This window comes from Molothrus ater, chromosome 17, assembly GCF_012460135.2.
Source record: "Molothrus ater isolate BHLD 08-10-18 breed brown headed cowbird chromosome 17, BPBGC_Mater_1.1, whole genome shotgun sequence".
NCBI lineage: Eukaryota > Metazoa > Chordata > Aves > Passeriformes > Icteridae > Molothrus > Molothrus ater.
This window is the reverse complement of record NC_050494.2, coordinates 389,664-409,067: the sequence shown is the minus strand read 5'-3', so window position 1 is coordinate 409,067 and position 19,404 is coordinate 389,664. Positions and strand designations below refer to the sequence as shown.

The window sequence follows — 19,404 nt, the reverse complement described above, 5'->3', positions numbered from 1 at the left end:
TCAGCAGGTATTTAACACAGCACCAGCTAATAGCTCCAACACTCCAGCTGCACAATCAGCCCTAGATGAAAGCTGCTTTACCTGTGTTGTCAGAATCCTCAACACAGAGCTCTTATCACAGGCCAGGGAGACACAGCAAAGTGATCCAAAACAATTCTGGTCAAAATAAAGGTGCGTGTCTCATCTTAGAATTGCTCCCCAGATGCACCTTACTCACAAAACCCCAAAATATTTTTGGTGGATAATTGCAATATATAATCACACAGTTCTTTTCTCCTTGATCTTACAACACAGACAATCTAAAGCAAGCCCAGAACTAAAACAAATCATTCACAGTTCCCCCTCCCATTCTGATTTTTAAGGGGATTTTGCAGCTCTGACAACAGGTTTTATTGCAGTTTATAGGCAATAAAAACAAATTTAAGAAACAACTTTTCTCACATATATACTTAAAGCAAGTACTGACTGGATAGCCCAGCAGAAAGCTTTTTTCTCGTAAACAAGGTAAGAGGTTAAAAAAGTTAATGACAGACTAAAACACATCTAAAACACAAAATTGCATTTTCAAAGCTGTTTTCCATCTGCTGTAGTATCTTCTCCCCCAAATGAGTTTCCAGCACAATTAGAAATACATAACTACTAAGTGTGACAAAACCAGGAATCCTTACCATCTTTGTTAACAGAAGTAACTTTGGCTGGATAGAAGCGACAGTCAGACCAACATGCCAATACCCGATCATTGATATGAAATCCCTACAAAACAGTAGTTAAAAGTGTCTTTATCTGAGAATTACTGAAACATACAACTTTATTAAAACATTTCAATTACTAGTTTTCCAATGTTTAGAGGAAATCAAAATTTACACAGAAGGTAACACAGCAACAGTGAAGCATTTTAAAGGTCATCATTCATACAAACGGACACTAAACCATTACAAATATTCTCAAATTTCCACTTACTGCACAACCTTCTTCCTCATGCAATCCTTCTTTTCTTAACTGTATTTTCTCTAGGGGGCGCAAATAAGGACTGTCCCAACAAAACCATTCATCATATCTATGGTTCCAGCGCTTGAAATGGATAAGTACTTTGCCCTCTTCATAATCAATTTCTTCAATGTGTGCTGGATACCTAGTCAAAGGTAGATTTGAAATATTTTAATTATGAGTAAGGTAAGTTGTCTCAGACACTTTATACAAATTAACCTCAGTTTAGCTCCTCCAATCGTTTTAATTTGATGTACCACTTCTATAAACAATAAAGATGCTACATAATGACAGAGCTAAGTACATAAGAAAACCCAAAACTGAACACAAAATGCAAACATTAGCTGCAGCAAGAGAAGACAACTAAGGAGTTCTTACTCTGGGTGTGGAAAAAAAATTTAACTACAGATTCAGAAGTCAGAAAGATCTTCCCTACATCTAGACATATCACATTTTACAAAATCAATAGCTTCAGTTCACTCTTATCAAGACTAACACTTGGGTGCCAATACACTCACTTCTCTAAGATACCCATCACCAGGCATCATAAACCAATATAACACCAAAATTCCTGCAGGCACTAAACGTAAGTTAAGTTTTAGAATCTCAAAGTTAAATTTCATCTGCAAAATCCTGGGATTTTTAAATATAAACTTCTTAGTACATTAGTAGTAGGGGAATCTGAGATGAGTCAAATTCAAATGTTTCTGATCAGGAAGACCTTGCAAACTCTGTATTTCTTTAAATTGCATTGGTAATTTGTAACTTCAGTACAGATTTCAGAATCACATCTATTTCACTATTGCAACTGAAGGAAACATTCCAAGTACAAAGCTTTCCCTTCCACAATAGTAACATCAGGAGAAAATTTCCATTTGTTGGTGTTTTCAGTATTCTGGAAGAAAGACAAGGCCTCAGTGAATTCTTGAACAAAGGGCTGAAGACAAAACTCAAATCCACAAGTATTCTTTATCTGGTAAACCACACTTGAAAGATAGAACAAGCAGTAGAAAGAAGTGGCATGTCAAAAAGATCAAGCATGATACCAACAGTAAAGCCTAGACATGTATGAATTAAGACACAAATGCAACCCAGGCTACTGTTCTACAACCCTATACAAAGAGAAAGCAAATCTACGTACAACTGAAATCCTCCAGCAGATCTAAGTCATGTCCAGTCATGACTTCACAAAGAGCTATGAATAGGCCACACTAGAGACTTACATTGCAACTACAGACTAAGGATACTTGCTGCTACACATGTCAAGCTTTGCCATTAGTTCATCCCCATGTATTACCAAAATGCATGCAGCAAAGGCTGTGGAGAACAGGAATTCCAATGGGAGACATTTATGGCAGGGACATCTGTAACTGGCTACCAACTTCTTGTAAAAAAAAAAAACTTTCTTCCTGTTACAGTCAATATACTTTGTATTTATGTAACTCAAGTACTATCCTCCACAAGCTCTTGAGGGGGCAGTAGTTACAGTCACAACCTAAACATTATTTTTGGATATCACTAAGTACAGATAATGACAAAAATCAGCCTCCCATTCTCTACAATCTGAGAGCAGCAAAACCAGGTAAGAAATCCCATATCCTCTCAACAAAAGAGCAGCCAGAAGGGTGCTCTTGCCATTGCCATTAGGAATGCAGTATGCCTAGGACTCGTTTAGACTTTTCAATGATGAAGAGGAAGCTAATAAAAAGGGCAGAGTGCTGACTCAGTACGAAGCTAATAATCCTGTCCAAACAGATAGCCACCTCTAGGAAGCACAGTCCACTTTCTACCACTGAGATGAGACAAGCCCAAGTTACAAGAGCCAGCTAATTCAACGACGCAAGACTGCTCTCTGCTTCACATCCAGCAAAAGAAGGAACTTTCTCCACCACAACTGTCATCCCAGAATCATATATCAGTACCATCTGCACCTATCCCACTTCACTAATGGGAGTTAAGATCATTAAGAAAAGAGTATCTGACAATGAAACCAAATTTCAGTCTACCTGAGTGTGGCTGAGCTAGAGCTTTCAGTTCTTGGAGAACATGCTGCAAAGCCTCAACATCTTCTCTTTCTGAAGCAATAAACATTAGTTAACATACACTCAGCGCTCTTGACTGAAGCAGTAAACCTATTACAAGCTCTGCTAGACCTACCCATGAACTCTGACAGACCTTGACACCAGGACACTACTTTCCTTTCAGATGAGAGCACTGGCAGCCACTAAACAAAACAGAAAGGGTCACAGAAAGGTTCATAGGTTCTCAACAGCCCTGAGCACTACGGACTGACAGGCCAAGCTTCCTTCCTCCCACACCTTTTGTAGAACTGAGCAAGCGCACCACATCAGGAGGCACAAGTGCTCACAGACCTATAAAGAGTAACAGAACATTACCCATACACTTCCTCCAAAGAACATACATAGGGGAGGGGTAACTTCAAAGAACTTCAGACTTGTTTGTTAAAAAAAAATACTATGAGAGGATACACTAAGTGAAAGGCCAATAGCTGAAGCCTAGATAAGGCCCCAGAGAACAACTAAGATATGTCCAGGGTGGCCCAACACATCCTCCCCCAAACCACAACTGGAAGTATTCAGCTGACTCAATGGATATTCAAGACAGCTAAACGGATCCTGGGTAAGAAAACCCCAAATGGTACTGATTTAAGTATTTATCTGAAACACTGTGAAATTGGAGACAACATCTTGCAACATACAGGAGGGGCAAAACTATCCTCTTCTGGGAAGAGGTAAATATCTGGAAATTCCCTGGACTAGGTCTGTTTCCCTTCTCTTTTCCTACATACCAAACTCCCTTGAAACTAGGAAGGGACAAGCTTAGTGCAGTCAAAGCAATGCAGAGAGGAAAGGAAGCATTCAGGAGAACCAGCACCATGAACGACAACAGTTACAGTGGTTCATCTTTTTAGTACTTAGAGACCAATTCCTGACAGCATGAACAAACTGAACTCATGGGACTGACAATCTGAATCTTAACAGGGTAGCACCATACTCAATATTACTCAAGAGCTCTAACCATAATCAAAAGCCCCTTCACATCCATTTTACTCAGACAATACACAGAAAAACTTGGATATATCATTATAACAAAGTAACAAAAGGTAACATCATTTGCCTATTGCAGGCATCCAGTGCAGTCATCCTCTTTTCAGTAAGAGAGGCTGTAGCTAGACACCACTCAATCACTTTAAATGATTCAATGCAAAAGGTTTCAAAAAGTCAATTCAGCTGCAACAGTGTGCCCATGTCCATGGCTACAGCATCCCCAGACTGCCCTACTGCAGCAGTCTCTCTCCATCCTCTGAACTCCAGCACTATGAGACCTCTCAGCATCCACAGAGGCTCTCTCCCTATAGCAACCTGAGGCCAACAGACAAATCTTTCATGACAGTTTTGATGCATCAATCCAAGCCCTAAGAACCTAAAGTGAAACACCAAAAGTTCTCACTGTGCTCCCTGGAGTTCAAAGTATAGGACGTGACAGACAACTGCACTAGGAATTGCAGTGCACTGCCAATATGCTATGATTCCTAATACAACAAAGCAACCTCTGGAATGCGCAGTAAAGATGCAAAATTCACTTTGCACTTTGAGAAGGAGCAGGCTCCACACTGACTACTCTGCTGGCATAAAGTGTTTTTTCTTCATTAGGGTTGACAACACATCCAAACACCCTGGAAGTCCTTAACTAGCAATTTGGAGCACAAGCCATTGACATGAAAGAGAGGTATATGGCACTCTGACATGAAATATTTTCCAAAGCATCACTACCAATAGACTGGTAATAGTGGGCGATGAATTGACTGATGTATTTGGTACTGAGAACAGAAATCAAAGCCAGCACTTTAACTAAACAGGAAACTTGTGACTATGTTTTAGCACCAATACAGCAACAAAAGTACACACAAGAAAAGTCTGGACCTCCAAAGGGAAGAGCAAGTGTCAGCAAACAGAAAATCTTGTGCCCCTAGAGGAGTGCACAGTAACCACATCACAGAGTGGTCCTGGGGCAGATGCACAGGGGCAGATGTAAGCAGCAGAGAAAAAAACCAGTCTGCTGACCTCTATAAATCCACACCCACTGACAATTTTGCTAAGCCCCCAGCTCTTAAAAATTTTGATTGAGAAACCCTAAAAATGCAAATGTACACAATCCAGAGTTCAAAGCTTAGCAAGGAAACAAAAGATTTCAGAACTGGAGAGTTCATAACTAAGTTGTGAGACCGGAGTTGCAAAGCATTGTGTGTAGGATAGGTAATTTAAGATCAAGTGTTTCCAAAAAAACCAAAGAACATGGAACAAATAGCACACCCAAAATTCAAATTTAAGCCAAGGGATATGCAGCAAGTAAAGCAGGTTGTTGAATTCCCCCACACAAAGTCTTCCCGTGCAAGAGTTACGTACACTCAAACACTGTAGTTGAGCAAACATCAGAAGGATAAGAGTCATGGACACAAGTTATCAGCCTTACTGAAACAGCAGCTACACCAAACTGCATCTTTAAAAAGCCTACATTACTGACAGGCTAAGAGATCTTATTTTTGTAAGCCTAACTGATTTTTTTTGCTGTACTAACAAAACTCAAGAATATAAAGAATGGAGGTATGTTCAGATCTTTGCTTACCTACACAAGTCTTGGATACACAGCTAAGCCAAATTAATGTGTGAATAGGATTTAATGTTCATATTTTACGTTCTTTATGGAAAGAGCTATGTTTTCTCATTTTCACAACTCCAACGCCCTTGTACTGGAGAGAACATGCTCTGCATGCAACCAAGACCTTTTGGAATAAATCCCCTGTGTCTAAGGCAGTGCACCATCCTCCTGAGATGCCCAAATAGTTTTCAATACTGACTTTGCACACTTCACCTGTTGGGCAGGTTCCAGAGCTTTAAGTACAATCATATCTAACCCACAGAGACCTCGTAATAAAAATCAGCTACAGATGACTTCTGGAAAGAGAAGTTATCTAAACGAGCTAACAAAACCAAATTAATTCCCGTATTTAAGAAGGCTTTGGCAATTTTCATTTTATCTCTCATTCACTGAGAATTATTAAATGCTAAGTTTTGAGCTGACTACCTGAAATGTATAGAGTCAGAAAATTCAAAGTTAGCCTAAGTAATTTGTAGGCTCTTTTTCATCATCCTAATGCAGTGGTTCATGAAGAAAAATGTTCTTCCTCACAGCTGAGAGCTGCAAGACAGGCACCAGACCAGACTTGTTAGCATGGAACATGTTTCTCCACACAATTCTTTAATTCTAAAGCTGACCACCATCATATGAGCACAGGCCTAACAAACTCAATCAGATTTTAGAGCCTATGAATTCACAACAGCACCAGGAAAGGAAGCAGCAAGGATATTCTGTACTGCAAAGAATTTATTCTTCCGTAATATCTGCTCTGCAATATTAAGTATAGCACAGAACTTAAAGGGTGAATTCAGGAGAATGAGAGCCTGAAGTCCAACTAGATTTAGGAGCAGTCCTATTCCCAGACACAACACCAATACACTTCTGGAGGGCCAGCACAACATACCAGCATCTATTGCCCATCTCAATCACTGGTATATAAACTTCTATAAATTAACTACTTTCCTACAAACCAATGACTATGACTCTAAATATTGAACCAATACAAAATGTTATAGATAGTAAAGACTTAAAATTAATATAAGATGAATGGTTTTAAAAATATACCAGTTTTTTAATCTGTCACGGGCTTCCAACTGGGCTCCCACCTCAAAGTTGATCCCTCTTCTATTCGGAGGATGTTTTGTCATTTTGTAATATCAACACTGCTGATTTTATTCCCCTGAAAAATGCAATTAAATATCAATCACTAATCAAGACATACACAAAATAAGCTTATGCACTATAATTCCCAGAAGCCAGATGTTAAGGAACTGTGTAATTTTGGTTTGCAGAAAGTAAGGGGGCAATTATCTTTTAAACAAGGGTTCCCAAGTGACAGTCTGCAGAAGGATTCCAAAAGTATGTTCAAAATGGCAGCTACTGGACCATGAAAGAGTGAAGCTCAGCCTCTGTCCATTGGTCTAAGTTCCAGGTCAATTAAGAACCACACAACCCAGGGTTTATTCACAAATGAGACGGAAGTTTCGTAATATTTTCTGTCCCCCTCTCCATTTTGATGAAAACAAGGAATCCAATAAACAGGAAGTGGGCAAAACAAACACAATGACAATCTTTCAGCAGCTACCACATTAGTGAAACTCTGGAACACTATGTCACCTCATCACTAGAAGTTCAATAAAGTTCAAAGACATTAGAAATACGTAGTTTTTTAAACCAAATTTTAGAAGACTCTCTATACTCCTTGCATATTTGCATTGTTTTTGTCCAACTTCTCCACTGCTTTAACCAGAATATAAAAAAAGTCCTCATTAATATTTGTTTCCAACAGATAATATAAAAGTTTAAGAAATCTTGCTCTAGTAGTTTATCTCAAGGTACATATAGTGTAAAAGTCTGATCAACAGCTATTTTTCCTGATTTTTGTCAGTTGTTTCCAGTAATTTTAAGATACAAATTATGATCCATTCCTGTAGTCTTCAAGTGCACAAGATCCAAAAACACAATTAAGTCTTACTCAATATCACTGTCCTTAGAGTAAGGTTGTATCTTGAACATTCAACTAGAGGTGGACAAAATTGATTTGAGTTAAAATAAAAAACCTAGTCTTACACTACATGAAGAAGGAGACATGCACAGCAATAAGCACTAGTATTTTTGTTCACATAAGGCATAAATAGCAATGGTGTCAACTAAGCTGCATCTACAAAAATATTAACATCCTGAAGAAGTCCTCTAATTTCAAGTGTGGTTCAGAAATCAAAGATCCTTAGGAATATCGTTTACAACAGGGAAAAGCTACTCCTTCACCACACTTTTAGGCCAGGCCATTTGCCAAGGGCTGACCACAGAGACAGCCCAACCGTTCCATTCAATCACCACACTGCAAAAACACTTCTCTACCAAAAGTTCATCTGCTGCCTTCCTCTAAAACAGTGCTTTTAGACTGATCCTCACCTTTATTAAAGCATCCTGCAAGGGTATAGGGGGAAAAATACTATTGCCTGTAAGTCTGATTCACAGCAAAAGACAAAGTATTCTAGCCACCTAGGAACTGAAAAAAATTAATTTCCTAGAGTAATATCTGATATCGGACTGAGCTCTCACAGTATCACACTGGATCTGAATCAGCCCAGTCTTCTAATGGTTGGGGCAGGAGTCCACTACTTTTAATTGGGAAAGGAAATTAAGAAAAACTTAAGATGGATGGGGTTTTACAGTTTATGTTGCATCAGAAGGTAGAATTTGATAAAAGGAAAAAAGGCAGCAAGTGCAAAGCTATACTTTAAGAGGTTTATCCACTGACACCTCAAATAGCCACTATTTTCTTTGCAGATTTACATTATTAAAATATCCCTTTCTCACTCTAGCAAGGGAATTTCATGCCTCCAAACACTGAGCAGACATACATTTTGCTTAACACTTGAAGAAATGATATCTGCAAGGTGATTCTTTCCCTAGTACGCTTATTTTTCCTCTTCTCTAAGGAGGGACGTGCAAAGCCAACTCAGAGGCACTCTCAGTGCATTATTTCAGCTTCCCACAGTGGTTCTCCTCAGTAAGAGCTGCCATCTGGATGAAAGGGATTCAATCTCAGCTCACCTCCATGGGGCTGGAGAGGAACATACACATCTGCTGACTTCAGTAACAGGATCACACACATTAGGGCTTCCATAAACACATTCATTTTGGCGCAGAAGGTCTTACTATGGTTTCATTCAAATATTTTAAAAATATGAGTATCACAGCTAATAGGAAACGTGAAGAAAACAGCCAGAGCTATTTAATCAGTTAGAGAGGCAGCACATTCCATGAAAATCTGAACGCATCTAGTCATAGTCAGCTAACACCAACATTAGTATAAGCACACACATACTGCACTTCACTAACTCAGCTAAGTTTGTTAGAAGGCAGTAGGTCACAAAATCGAAAGAGAGAAAAAATTTTGTGATCAAAAAAATCTCATATCATTGGCCCCTCCTCCCCAAGTCTTCATTTCTCTCTGCTCCGAAGTTACAAAACTTGGGCTGCTTTGGTTTCTCTCACACATCCTACCACTGGCTTGCACTGTGGTCCTGCTCCTCAGACCATGAAAGCAGGCTGGCTTTTCCATTTACAGCCAATTTCAGGAATGGTCTCCTCAAGCAGAGATGTATACTTGGCAGAACATTACATGAGATAAATTACTCAGTAGAGGGTCTCAACCATTTTACCCCAAAATATACAGCCTTAGAGTGAGACTGAAACCATGAGACACAACTTTTACTGAGAACCATGACATGGCTCTGCACAAACTAGGCCAAGAGGCAGCGCCAAAATATGCTTCACCAGCATGATCATGACCATACTGATAACTTCATTTCTCAGAAAGCAAGCACTGAACACAGGGGCTTGCCTGCTTTGAGGTTTTATGCTTCTGCCCCTGTCCTCTCAGCAAATATTGCTTAAAAACCTTGAACTACATTAAAACAGCTTGTCAACAAACAACCCCAGACTGATGAGACATTCATAGCTACAACTTGGAAATAAGAATATTTTGCCAGAATATCTCTCCTAAAATTTTCTTCACCAGAAAATAATGTCTTACTTCTCTATGAAGATCAGATCTGTTTCAGTACCAAGTATTTCAGGATTTAGATAAGTCACTACTTCCAAAACAAAATGTTTATAAATCTGTATTATTGAAATACATGTTATTTAAAAGACACAGTCTTTTCTTCTCCATCAAAGTCATCATAAGATAATATAACTTTTAAAGATATTCAACTAATCAGACAGATATCAGTGACAAAGGCACACTTATCTCAGGGCAATGCAGAGGAAAATACATTAATATTGATCCCTTCAGGGATCAGAGTTTTTGACTCCTAAAACAGGCTTTCTGCTCTGCTAACAGTGCATGTCCTGTACACCTTCAACTGTAGCTGTTCTTACTCTCTCCAGAGACCCAAACCTGGCATATCACCAAGTTCTAACAGAAGTGGGCTTCTCTGGCAACTGAAAATCTGCTTCATATTATCAGACAGAGCAAACCCAAGCAGTTATGCCAAACTTTCACTAATAACAGCCTCTCCTCCTATTTCCTCTGTGGAAACTGCAAAATCACTGCAGCCTTTTCCAAACCACACCTACCCTGGCAAAACTATTTTCCAAATCCCCGTGGAGTGATTAAACCATTCCTTTACAAAGCGTCACACCAAAACTCTTTCCTTAAAATCAGCCCCACTTTCAAACTTAATTCTGTCTCAGTGCTGCTTCATAAGCAGTTCAGAAGAAATGCAACTCACTTCTACAACTCAGCCTATTTCCTTCATTCTTTTGTGCATCCATGCCAAACCCAAGGATTTCCCTCCGTCTGCCATAAGGATACAATAAAGAAAAAAAGAGGAACACCATGAAAAAAACCCACAGGTCTCTGACCTGATAAAGAAGCACAATCAACTTTGACAGTCTGCATAAATATAATCCTACTTTGCACTGAGAATTTCTATTTTATTCTGGATGGGAAGCTTGCTGTCCCAGCTCCTAGGAAGCACTCAGTACCTTGGTGGCAATTCTTCAGGACTACAGGGTAAGACAGGTAATAAAAAGCACTGGCAAAACCAGGAAGTAAAAGCAATTACCCAGAGACTGTCTTGTATTCCCTGGAGATGCAGCACAGATATTGCTGACCTGGGGTACTGCAGGCAACACTGCCACTCCTAGACAAGCAACACAAGCCTGTTTTGTTTCCTTCTAGGACAAAGTTGACTCCACAAAGCCTAAGGCTAAGTCTGACTCTGCCATCCTCTCCAGCACCACTGCTCCAAATCTGCTTGCACATCTATGTATGGAACTGCCAAGGACTAAGTCCATTCACATTTTGTACATCAGATTTTTCTTACTCGCCAATGTAGTTCGTTTTGACCTTTTATCATCTGCACCCATGACACCAGCCTCACGTCTCCATCAGTGGCAAAAATGATGAAAGCCTCACCCAGTTCACCCCCTACAATATGCACGCCCCCATCAGGAATGGTCAGTCCAGAGAAGTTCATGGTCCCCACCACAATCGGAACAACTTGCAAGTGGATGACCATAGCCATGCTGTGCTGAAACCACACACCTGCAGATGAGAAAAGGTATGATATCAGACTGCAAACAGTATTTACAGACACCATTTATACTATACAATCCTCATGGCATCTTATGAAGACTAAGTGGAAGTCTCACAAGCACCACTTAAAAACTGTATTGGTACTGGTAAGCTGATTACAATAGACTTTTATTGCCTGCAGACAAAGCACCCTCTGCCTGGCAAGTTTTGACTACAGCAGCAGTGCTACCATGCCTTACTGTGTTTTGCCCTACACATAAAAACAGATAAAAAACTCCTGTACCTGCTAAACACGTTAACCCAAGAACAGCCTCTGTTCATCCAAGGATGTCTGCTCCTGCCTCAGGATGGTTTTGTGTATCATTTCACAGGTAGGTTACTGTTTTTGGATGTGACCATAAATTTCAGATTATGTCCCTCACAGCAGTGTTTCAAACCACAATGCTTAGATCTTCAGGCAAGTTTTTGGGTTTGGGGCTTTTTTAAGTAACAGGAACAAGAAAGATTTAAACTAGACAGGAAGACCTGACACTGCAACAAATTTCAAGGAATACTGCATCACCCCCCTTCTTCTATCCAAAAGACACATTTCAAATAAGACACAGGACTATATGCAGTTCTTATTTGCACAATGTAACATCCTCAACTACATATTCACCAGCACTTACTTGGTTTAAAAGCTTCCCAGATTCAATTAACAACTACACAGGTGAACTCTGAGACACGCAAAACAGAAACTGGTTTGAACTCATACTTATCATCTCTGTCACAAGAATGCTGAATGGCTTATTCCTCACCACTGACATTCCCTCAAACCATAAGACTTGAGTACTTGATTTCAGTCTCCTACTTTTTCTCTAGTTTATACAAGTAGATTAGGAGAACTGACCAGTAAAAATCTACAGTTGCTCTTCTCCTCAGGCAGAACCATGACCATCCCAAAGTACTCGGTGACAAAACTGAAAAGGTGTTACATGAATGACCCTCTGAACAAGATCCTCACTTCCTGAGATTACAGAGCCTGGAGAACGTCATTTTCATCCCCTCAGCAACATCTCATGTAACTGTGCTGTCAGTTTCAACTGGTGCTGAGACTGGGATAGACCAACATGGAAGCAGAAATTAGGAATATAAGCAATTTAACAGAAAAAAAATATATAATGAAATCTATTTGAATTACCAAGTGCAATTAAAGAAATAAATAGTCATTACTGAAAACAATTATTTTCAGTCATTTGATCATGTCCTATGTTCTGGTTTCTTTTCCTGTAAACACTAAAGATAAAAAACAAGCACCTAAGCACTGAACAAACAGGAAGAAATTGGAAAAAGGTTTAAGTCACATAAAATAAATTAAGTTTTTCCTAAATAAAGCAATATTAATGAAAACCTACTTTAATGAGGCTGTTTATTTTCAGTTTAAGGAAAAAATGGCAGCCTTTAAGAATACAAGAATTCAATGCAGATAAGTCTTGCAGAAGCTCTGTGATAGTATTTAAGTAAAACCTGAATTTTAAAGCAAAATTCAAAAGCTTCAGGAAATTAAAAAAGGATCTATGCTTATACTCACCAAGAAACTTGTTTATGTTGCTGCAAACATTCCAACCAGTGCTGTGTACCTACAGGAAAGGAAAAACAAAAACATGTGAATTCTGAGACTAAAAGTAGTTCAGAGTTCAAAAAAATATTCTCCCTACAGTCAACAGTAGCTGCATAATAGAATAACACCTCTAGAACAAAAATTTAATCTGAAAATATTTCAGTACAGGTCAGCAGGCTGCCGTGATCCAAATTAGAGTGACTCTTAAAAGACCTTGACACAAAGACATTCTCTCTGCATATCTACATCATATTTCTCCACCATTTATTTATCTGTTGTCAACTAAAAGTCACCAGTAACTTTATGATTACTCCTATTTTAGTGCAACAGGTACTGCAGTATTAACTAACTACATACTAAGCATGCAGTCCGCTCCTGTCAGTGAAGACATACTCAATTGGATAATCTACATTCACCACATGGCAGAAGGAGCTGTGTTTTGCTAATACAAGAACAAACTACAAGAGTTTCTCAGAATTGCTTCTTCATCCACAAATCCAATTCTTGTCAATACATGTAGGCTTCCTCACACTGCAGAAGTAGGAAAGACAGCCATTTGAATTGTTCCCAGAAGCCCAATTTAGGCTGCAGATTTGGCACTGTAATGACACTGCTCCCAATTTCTACCTGAACTGAAGCTGCATAGAACCTATTGTGGTTTAGGAACAGTACTCTTCCATCAAGTGTTCCCACTGAAAGGAGAATCAGAGGCACAAAAGTATAAAGATCATTGGTTGAGATAAGAACAGTTTACTGAAAACAGCAATGAGATAAGAAAATGAACTGTAAAAGTAATGGTATTAAGAAGTGTACAAGAGAGGCAAGCAATACACACGTGAATGCTCAGTGCAGAGCCTGACTTAATCTGACCACACCCAAACCACCCCAACCTGGAAGGGATCCCTTTCCCCGGTCCCCAGAAAATGATGTGAGGTGGCGCAGAATTTCATTCAGTACAGGTCAGCAGGCTGCTGTAATCCAAACTAGAGAGATGCTTAAGAGACCCTTAAGCACAAACACACAGACACCCCTCTGCATATCCACATCAGATTCTAGCCACACCCTCTTCTGGCTATTAGGACATTATCCATCCCTTAGTCTGTACCACATACATCATGTCCAAATGCTACCTGTTTCCAACTATACACATACACACACACACACACACATAAATATATATACACACAGACATAGGTATCTACAAAAGCACGGGTATCATTTCCATCATTAATGGCTGTCCCTCCAAGACGTCTGTTGAGTTCATTTAGTCCAAGACTGTGGATTCCATCCATCATAGAGGTCTTCTAGGGCAAGAGGGTTGGTGGCAAACTGCATCAGGAATTCACGACTGGTATATCTGGAGCAGTCTATACACCTTTGTCAATTGCAGTTATGGCACACAGTGGCACTATTATTCACCAACCAATATTATACAATTCAACATTACAGACTCTTCTCACCCAAAAATCAAATCCCTTTGAGGTACGCATCATGTTCCCTTGTCCCTCTGCATTACCCACAAAGAGCACCCAGGTCCTTGAGCAAAACCAATCCGCCAGATGTGCTTGCCTCTGTTTGAGGTAGGACTAACCCAAACTGTCTTCCCTAATATATTCCTCATAACCTATCCCTCATGGGGACCATACCCCATTCTACAGAATGTGGAGGTTTTGATTGTGAAGGGCCAGCTTGACTGGTGTAGCCTCAAGTGTTAACTAACCAGGTGGCTTTTGCTCTGTGTAGACGTCAAGGTCTGATGGTTCCCCACCCATTACTTTCAATATGGTTGTTAACAGTCCATTATGCTGTTCAATTTTTCCAGAGACTGGTGCATGTTAAGAAATACGATACACCCACTCAACCCCATAGTATCTGGCTCAGATGTCTATGAGGCTGTTGTCTGACTCAATTCTTTCTGGAGTGCCATGCCGACAGAGGATTTGTTTTTCAAGGGCCAGATGGTGTTCTGGGCAGTGCTGTGTGGCATGGGGTAGGTCCACCCATCCAGTGGTGCCTTCCGCCACCATCAGCATGTAACATTTGCCTTGGTGGGTCTGCAGGAGTGTGATGTAATTAATCTGCCAGGCCTCCCCATATTTATATTTTGACCATTCCCCCCCATACCACAGTGGTTTTACCCACTTGCCCAGCTTGACTGCAGTACACATTTCACAGTCATGGATAACCTGGAGATGGTATTCATGGTTAAGTCCACCCCACAGTCATGAGTCCAATGTTGCATCTCTTTCCAGATGACACAAGGTGTCACGGGCCGCCCACCAAGCCAGAAATAATTCACCTGAGGCAATTTGACCTTGGCAGCCTGATCCACCTGTTCATTGTTGCAATACTCTTCAGTAGCCCAACTCTTGGGTATGTGTGCATCTCCACAACATACTCTTACAGTCAATTTCTCTACCCAGGCAGCCACACTTCAGCAGCCCAGATGGGTTTCCCTCTGCACTGCCAACTGGTCTTTTTTCACTGGTCCAGCCCCCTCCCCCCAGCATTTGCCACCATCTACAAACCAATGCAGAGGTAGGATATTGGCCATTTCTCTCATTCAGCGATATTTGAGGACAGCTAGATGGCTTTCAGCTCTGCAAGGACCACCTTGTCCTTCAATAGCTTCTGCAACTCACTGTGTAAGACTCCAAATGGCAGCTTTCCATCTCCAATTTGTCCCTATGGTATGACAGGAAGCAGCAGTGAAGAGAGCATCACTTTTCATTTTCTGGTAGCTGATTATATGGTGGAGTCTCCTTAGCATGGGGCACCTTTTCCTCCTCCTCTTCTGATGGTACGGATATTTTTGCCTTCGTGCCACTGTGATTATTTCCAAGATCCCTGGGTGACTGGGGTTTCCTATTTGAGCTCACTGCATGGTCAGAGCCATTCACTTATTCCACGTGATGTCAGTGACATGATGTTTAGAAGGGAATTTCCCTTGGACATCCAGTCCAGCACTGTCAGTCTGAATACCAGAAAGCGCTGTGCTTCAGTGTCAATCACTTCTGAGGCAGTGCCAACCCCTTCATAACCTGTCAACATCTCTTCTTCAGTTGGGGTGTAACAGGCCTCAGATCCTCTTTATCAGCAAATCCAGAACCTCAGGGGTTGTCTTCCAAGTCTCCATGGGCACTTTTTGTCAGAGACTCCAGGAAGGACCACGCTTCCCAGCTGCAACGTAGAGCACATTTTTCACATCTTATCCTGTCCTGAGTAGCCCAAAGGCTGCTGCACAATCTTCTGTTGAGTTTGTCCAAAACTTGTTGTTATTTAGAATCCCACCTAAAATTGTTGCTCTCCCGTGTCACATGACAGAGAGGGCTTACAATCTTGACTATCTTATGGAATATGCATCCTGCAAAAACCCATAGTTCCTAAGAAAGTCTGTGTTTCCTTTTTGCTGTCTGGACACACTACTTTGATGAGCACATCCACTGGACTCTCGTAACATCCATCCTGCCATTTTACTCCGAGGAACTGAATTTTCTGGGCAAGTCCTTGATCGTGGCAAAAACAGCCTTAGGGAGGATTTGGATTATTTTCTCCCCTTTTCTCAAAAGCCTCTTCTGCAGTGTTGCCCCCATACAATGATGTCATCATTGTACTACAAGTGTTCTGGAACCCTGGAACCTCACCCTTTTCCAGTGCAGCCTACATCAGTCCATGGCAAATGGTAAGACTGTGCTTCCACCTCTGGGGTAGCCGCTTCTAGGTGTACTGGATGCCACTCCAGGTAAAAACTAACAGTGGCCTGCACTCTGCTGCTAAAGGAATAGAGAAAAACACACTGGCAATCTCAATGGTGGCACCACTTTGCTGCCCTGGACTTCGGGTCATACTGAAGTTCCAGCACGTCTGGCACAGTAGCACTCTGTGATGGTGCGTTCAGGCCAAAATACTTCACTGTCAGTGTCCACTCTCCATTGTACCCATGCACTGGCCAATTAGGGCTACAGGACATTTCCTCTCCAACTTGCTTGAGTCTTTCAAGTCTGTCCAGAGTCTTGGACAGTTCACAGCCACCGGTCAGTCAGGAGGAAAAAAGATGATCTCAAATTGCCTGAATCAGGTAGTCACCCGGAGCACTTCTTGTCCTCCTTCTTTCATTGACATCAATATCAATGCACTGGAGTATGACAATGGCACACTCCATCCAAATTTCTGCCACATGGATTGTTGTGAAAAACTAGAGAAAATTATTACTGGTTCAAATCAACTGAAAGGGAGGGGGCAGTTCTGCGGAAAGTGGGAGGTGCACTGCTCCATTCCACAACCCCATCTCCAGGAACCTCTAGTCCAGCCCAGAATGATTGTCAGGCACTGTCACACTGAAAGGAATGCCCCACACCCCATGCCTGCAGCCTCAATCTAGCTCCAAAGATAACCAGAAGTCCCACCTGGGAAGCATAGCCACAGGAGACCAGAGCAGGTAAAACCCACTGCTTTAAGATGCATGTGGTAACTTTCCTATCATCCTTGGAGTTTATGATAGCTGAGACTGCACTTGGATCAAAGATGGTAGCTGTATCTTGGTTTTCTCTCTTTTTCACTCCTAACTCCCCCTTCTTGGAATATGGGTAATATAAGGTTGGATGGGTGGAATCTGCTAAATGAAATGCTTTATTCCAATTGACTGTTTTGTTTTAAATTTTGCTAAATTCCTGCTCTGCTAAAGTTTACCATTTAGATTTGGTTTTTTACCCTCCCGAGAATGTTGCAGCATTTCTCTTGTGTGCCCACCTCAGGGAATGGTAGTATCTTCTTTAAAGAAACATGCCAAGTGAGTCCAGAGGCTCAACATTTATGTACTCTGGACCTCATCTGGATTTATAGGGGATTGCTCATTATTTGAATCCCTATAGATTATCCCCAGCACAGCTGATTCTCTTGGGTAGCGGATACCTTTCTCTACAGTGGTCCACCTTCTTGCACTATTACATCATCCTTGAGAGAGTACCTTTCCCTCACACTTGACAGGAGTTGCCTCCAGAGACTAAATGTTTGTCCTCTTCCTGATCTCCCAGTCAATGCCTGCATCACAGGACAGGGATCCCAGTTACCTGGCTAAATTACCACCCAGCACCACACCCATCAGCTGCGATATCCCAGCTCAGAGGTTGCTCTGGGTGTTCCAGCAGCACAGTATACACTTACAGCAGGCTGCTCAACCTAAGATTTTATCACCAAGCATCAACATGAATTTTAGCTATCAGATGAAAAAATTATGACCGAAAATGGAAGGAGCAAATCAGAAAGCACAAAAATTACCTGGTTACAGTACCTGAAGCAGTAACTGGACTTGGGACTTTTGACTCCTAGAAGAAATCTACCTGTAAAAATATCCATTAAAAAAAAGTCTGAAAAACATTTTTCACAGATAATTTGCAGCACCTGCAACACTGGCTAATGAAAATCCCAGAGGTCACTGCTTCCACCCAGTCAGTATACAGTGTCCTGACTCCTAGACACAGCATTGTTTCATTGCTTCTTGCCTTGACAGAACCAAATCCACCCTACCTGCTGATAAAGAAGAGGATATTTTCAAGACATCCAAATAAAGGAAAATTTTCCAAGTTATATTGCCATAAGTACTGATAAAAAATTATCCTTATTTAAGGTAATTAATTAAGTAGACAGATCATCTGTGCACATGTCACCCTGTAAGAAGGATACAACTTGCCTATTTGTTTTAAAAGAAAAGAAAGGGGTGCATTTCAAGGCTGCTTGCAGACTTGTCTCCCAGCTGAGAGATGAAAGGACATCAGGAAAACAAAAAAACTAAGTGCCTATTTCTGCAAGCCTGGTAACAGCAACAAAAGACAGCTGCAGCGTAGGGAAATGACTGATACAAATACACGGGGTCTTGGAACATAAAAAGCCATTAGCAAACTACAGTATAGGGAAGAAGCAATTCCAGCCTGGTGTACTCACAACCTCTGCTATGCCAACACATGCTTTTAAAACTAACTAAAATTCTAACTCCAACCCTACCCATAGCACTCTGCATCCCTGATGCACAGGTCTAGGCTAAGGATGCTCAGCTCTGCATCTGGAGCACAGAGGTGTTGAACATATTTTCCTTACTCAACGACTCTGTGGAACTAGAGGATATTTTCCAATTCCTTGGGAAAGAAGTGCTGATTTTAAGCAGCAGAAATGTGAGTCAATTCTGAAACTAGTATTTTAACATTAGCAACCAGATCAGAAAAGCTCTTTGATGCTAACTTCATATTAAAAAATCCAAAACAAACAAAAACAATCAAGCCCACAAAACAACAAAAAACAACAATCAAGCCCACAAAACAAAACCCCCGCACAATAAGCAACAGTGCTTCCTCTCTTTTCATTAATACAGGCAACCAAGCTGAAGACATGTTTTCCTTTCTAATCAATTTCTGTTTAATCAATCCTAAGAACTCCATTTCAGGTAGATTTATGAAAAAATAAGGCAGACCATAGCTGCCTACACTTAAATAAGGCTGGTTGAAAATCCTCAAGCCCAGTAAAAAGACACAGAAGCATGTCAACAAACTAACATGCCTCCAAAAGGAGTGTTTATATTCCAATATTATTATCTGCAGCTAGTCACCATAGA

General features: G+C 40.7%; 1 protein-coding gene across 17 annotated transcripts in view; it reads right to left on the bottom strand.

Annotated features, from left to right (window-relative positions):
• Positions 1 to 19,404, bottom strand: part of PHF20 (PHD finger protein 20) — a 71,647-nt gene that overhangs the window by 49,947 nt on the left and 2,296 nt on the right. For 9 of the 17 annotated variants that reach the window (XM_036395916.1, XM_036395927.1, XM_054516677.1 and 6 more), the window contains exons 2-7: positions 18,078 to 18,139; positions 12,771 to 12,819; positions 11,081 to 11,209; positions 6,712 to 6,826; positions 961 to 1,132; positions 669 to 753 (exon numbers count right to left, since the gene is read on the bottom strand). In XM_036395916.1, coding sequence (XP_036251809.1) covers positions 669 to 753; positions 961 to 1,132; positions 6,712 to 6,794 — 340 coding nt within the window. In that variant the 5' untranslated portion in view covers positions 6,795 to 6,826; positions 11,081 to 11,209; positions 12,771 to 12,819; positions 18,078 to 18,139. Of the gene's footprint in view, positions 1 to 668; positions 754 to 960; positions 1,133 to 6,711; positions 6,827 to 11,080; positions 11,210 to 12,089; positions 12,295 to 12,770; positions 12,820 to 18,077; positions 18,140 to 19,404 lie in introns of all 17 variants that reach the window. The other 8 variants (XM_036395918.1, XM_036395922.2, XM_036395917.1 and 5 more) reach the window with 7 other exon arrangements.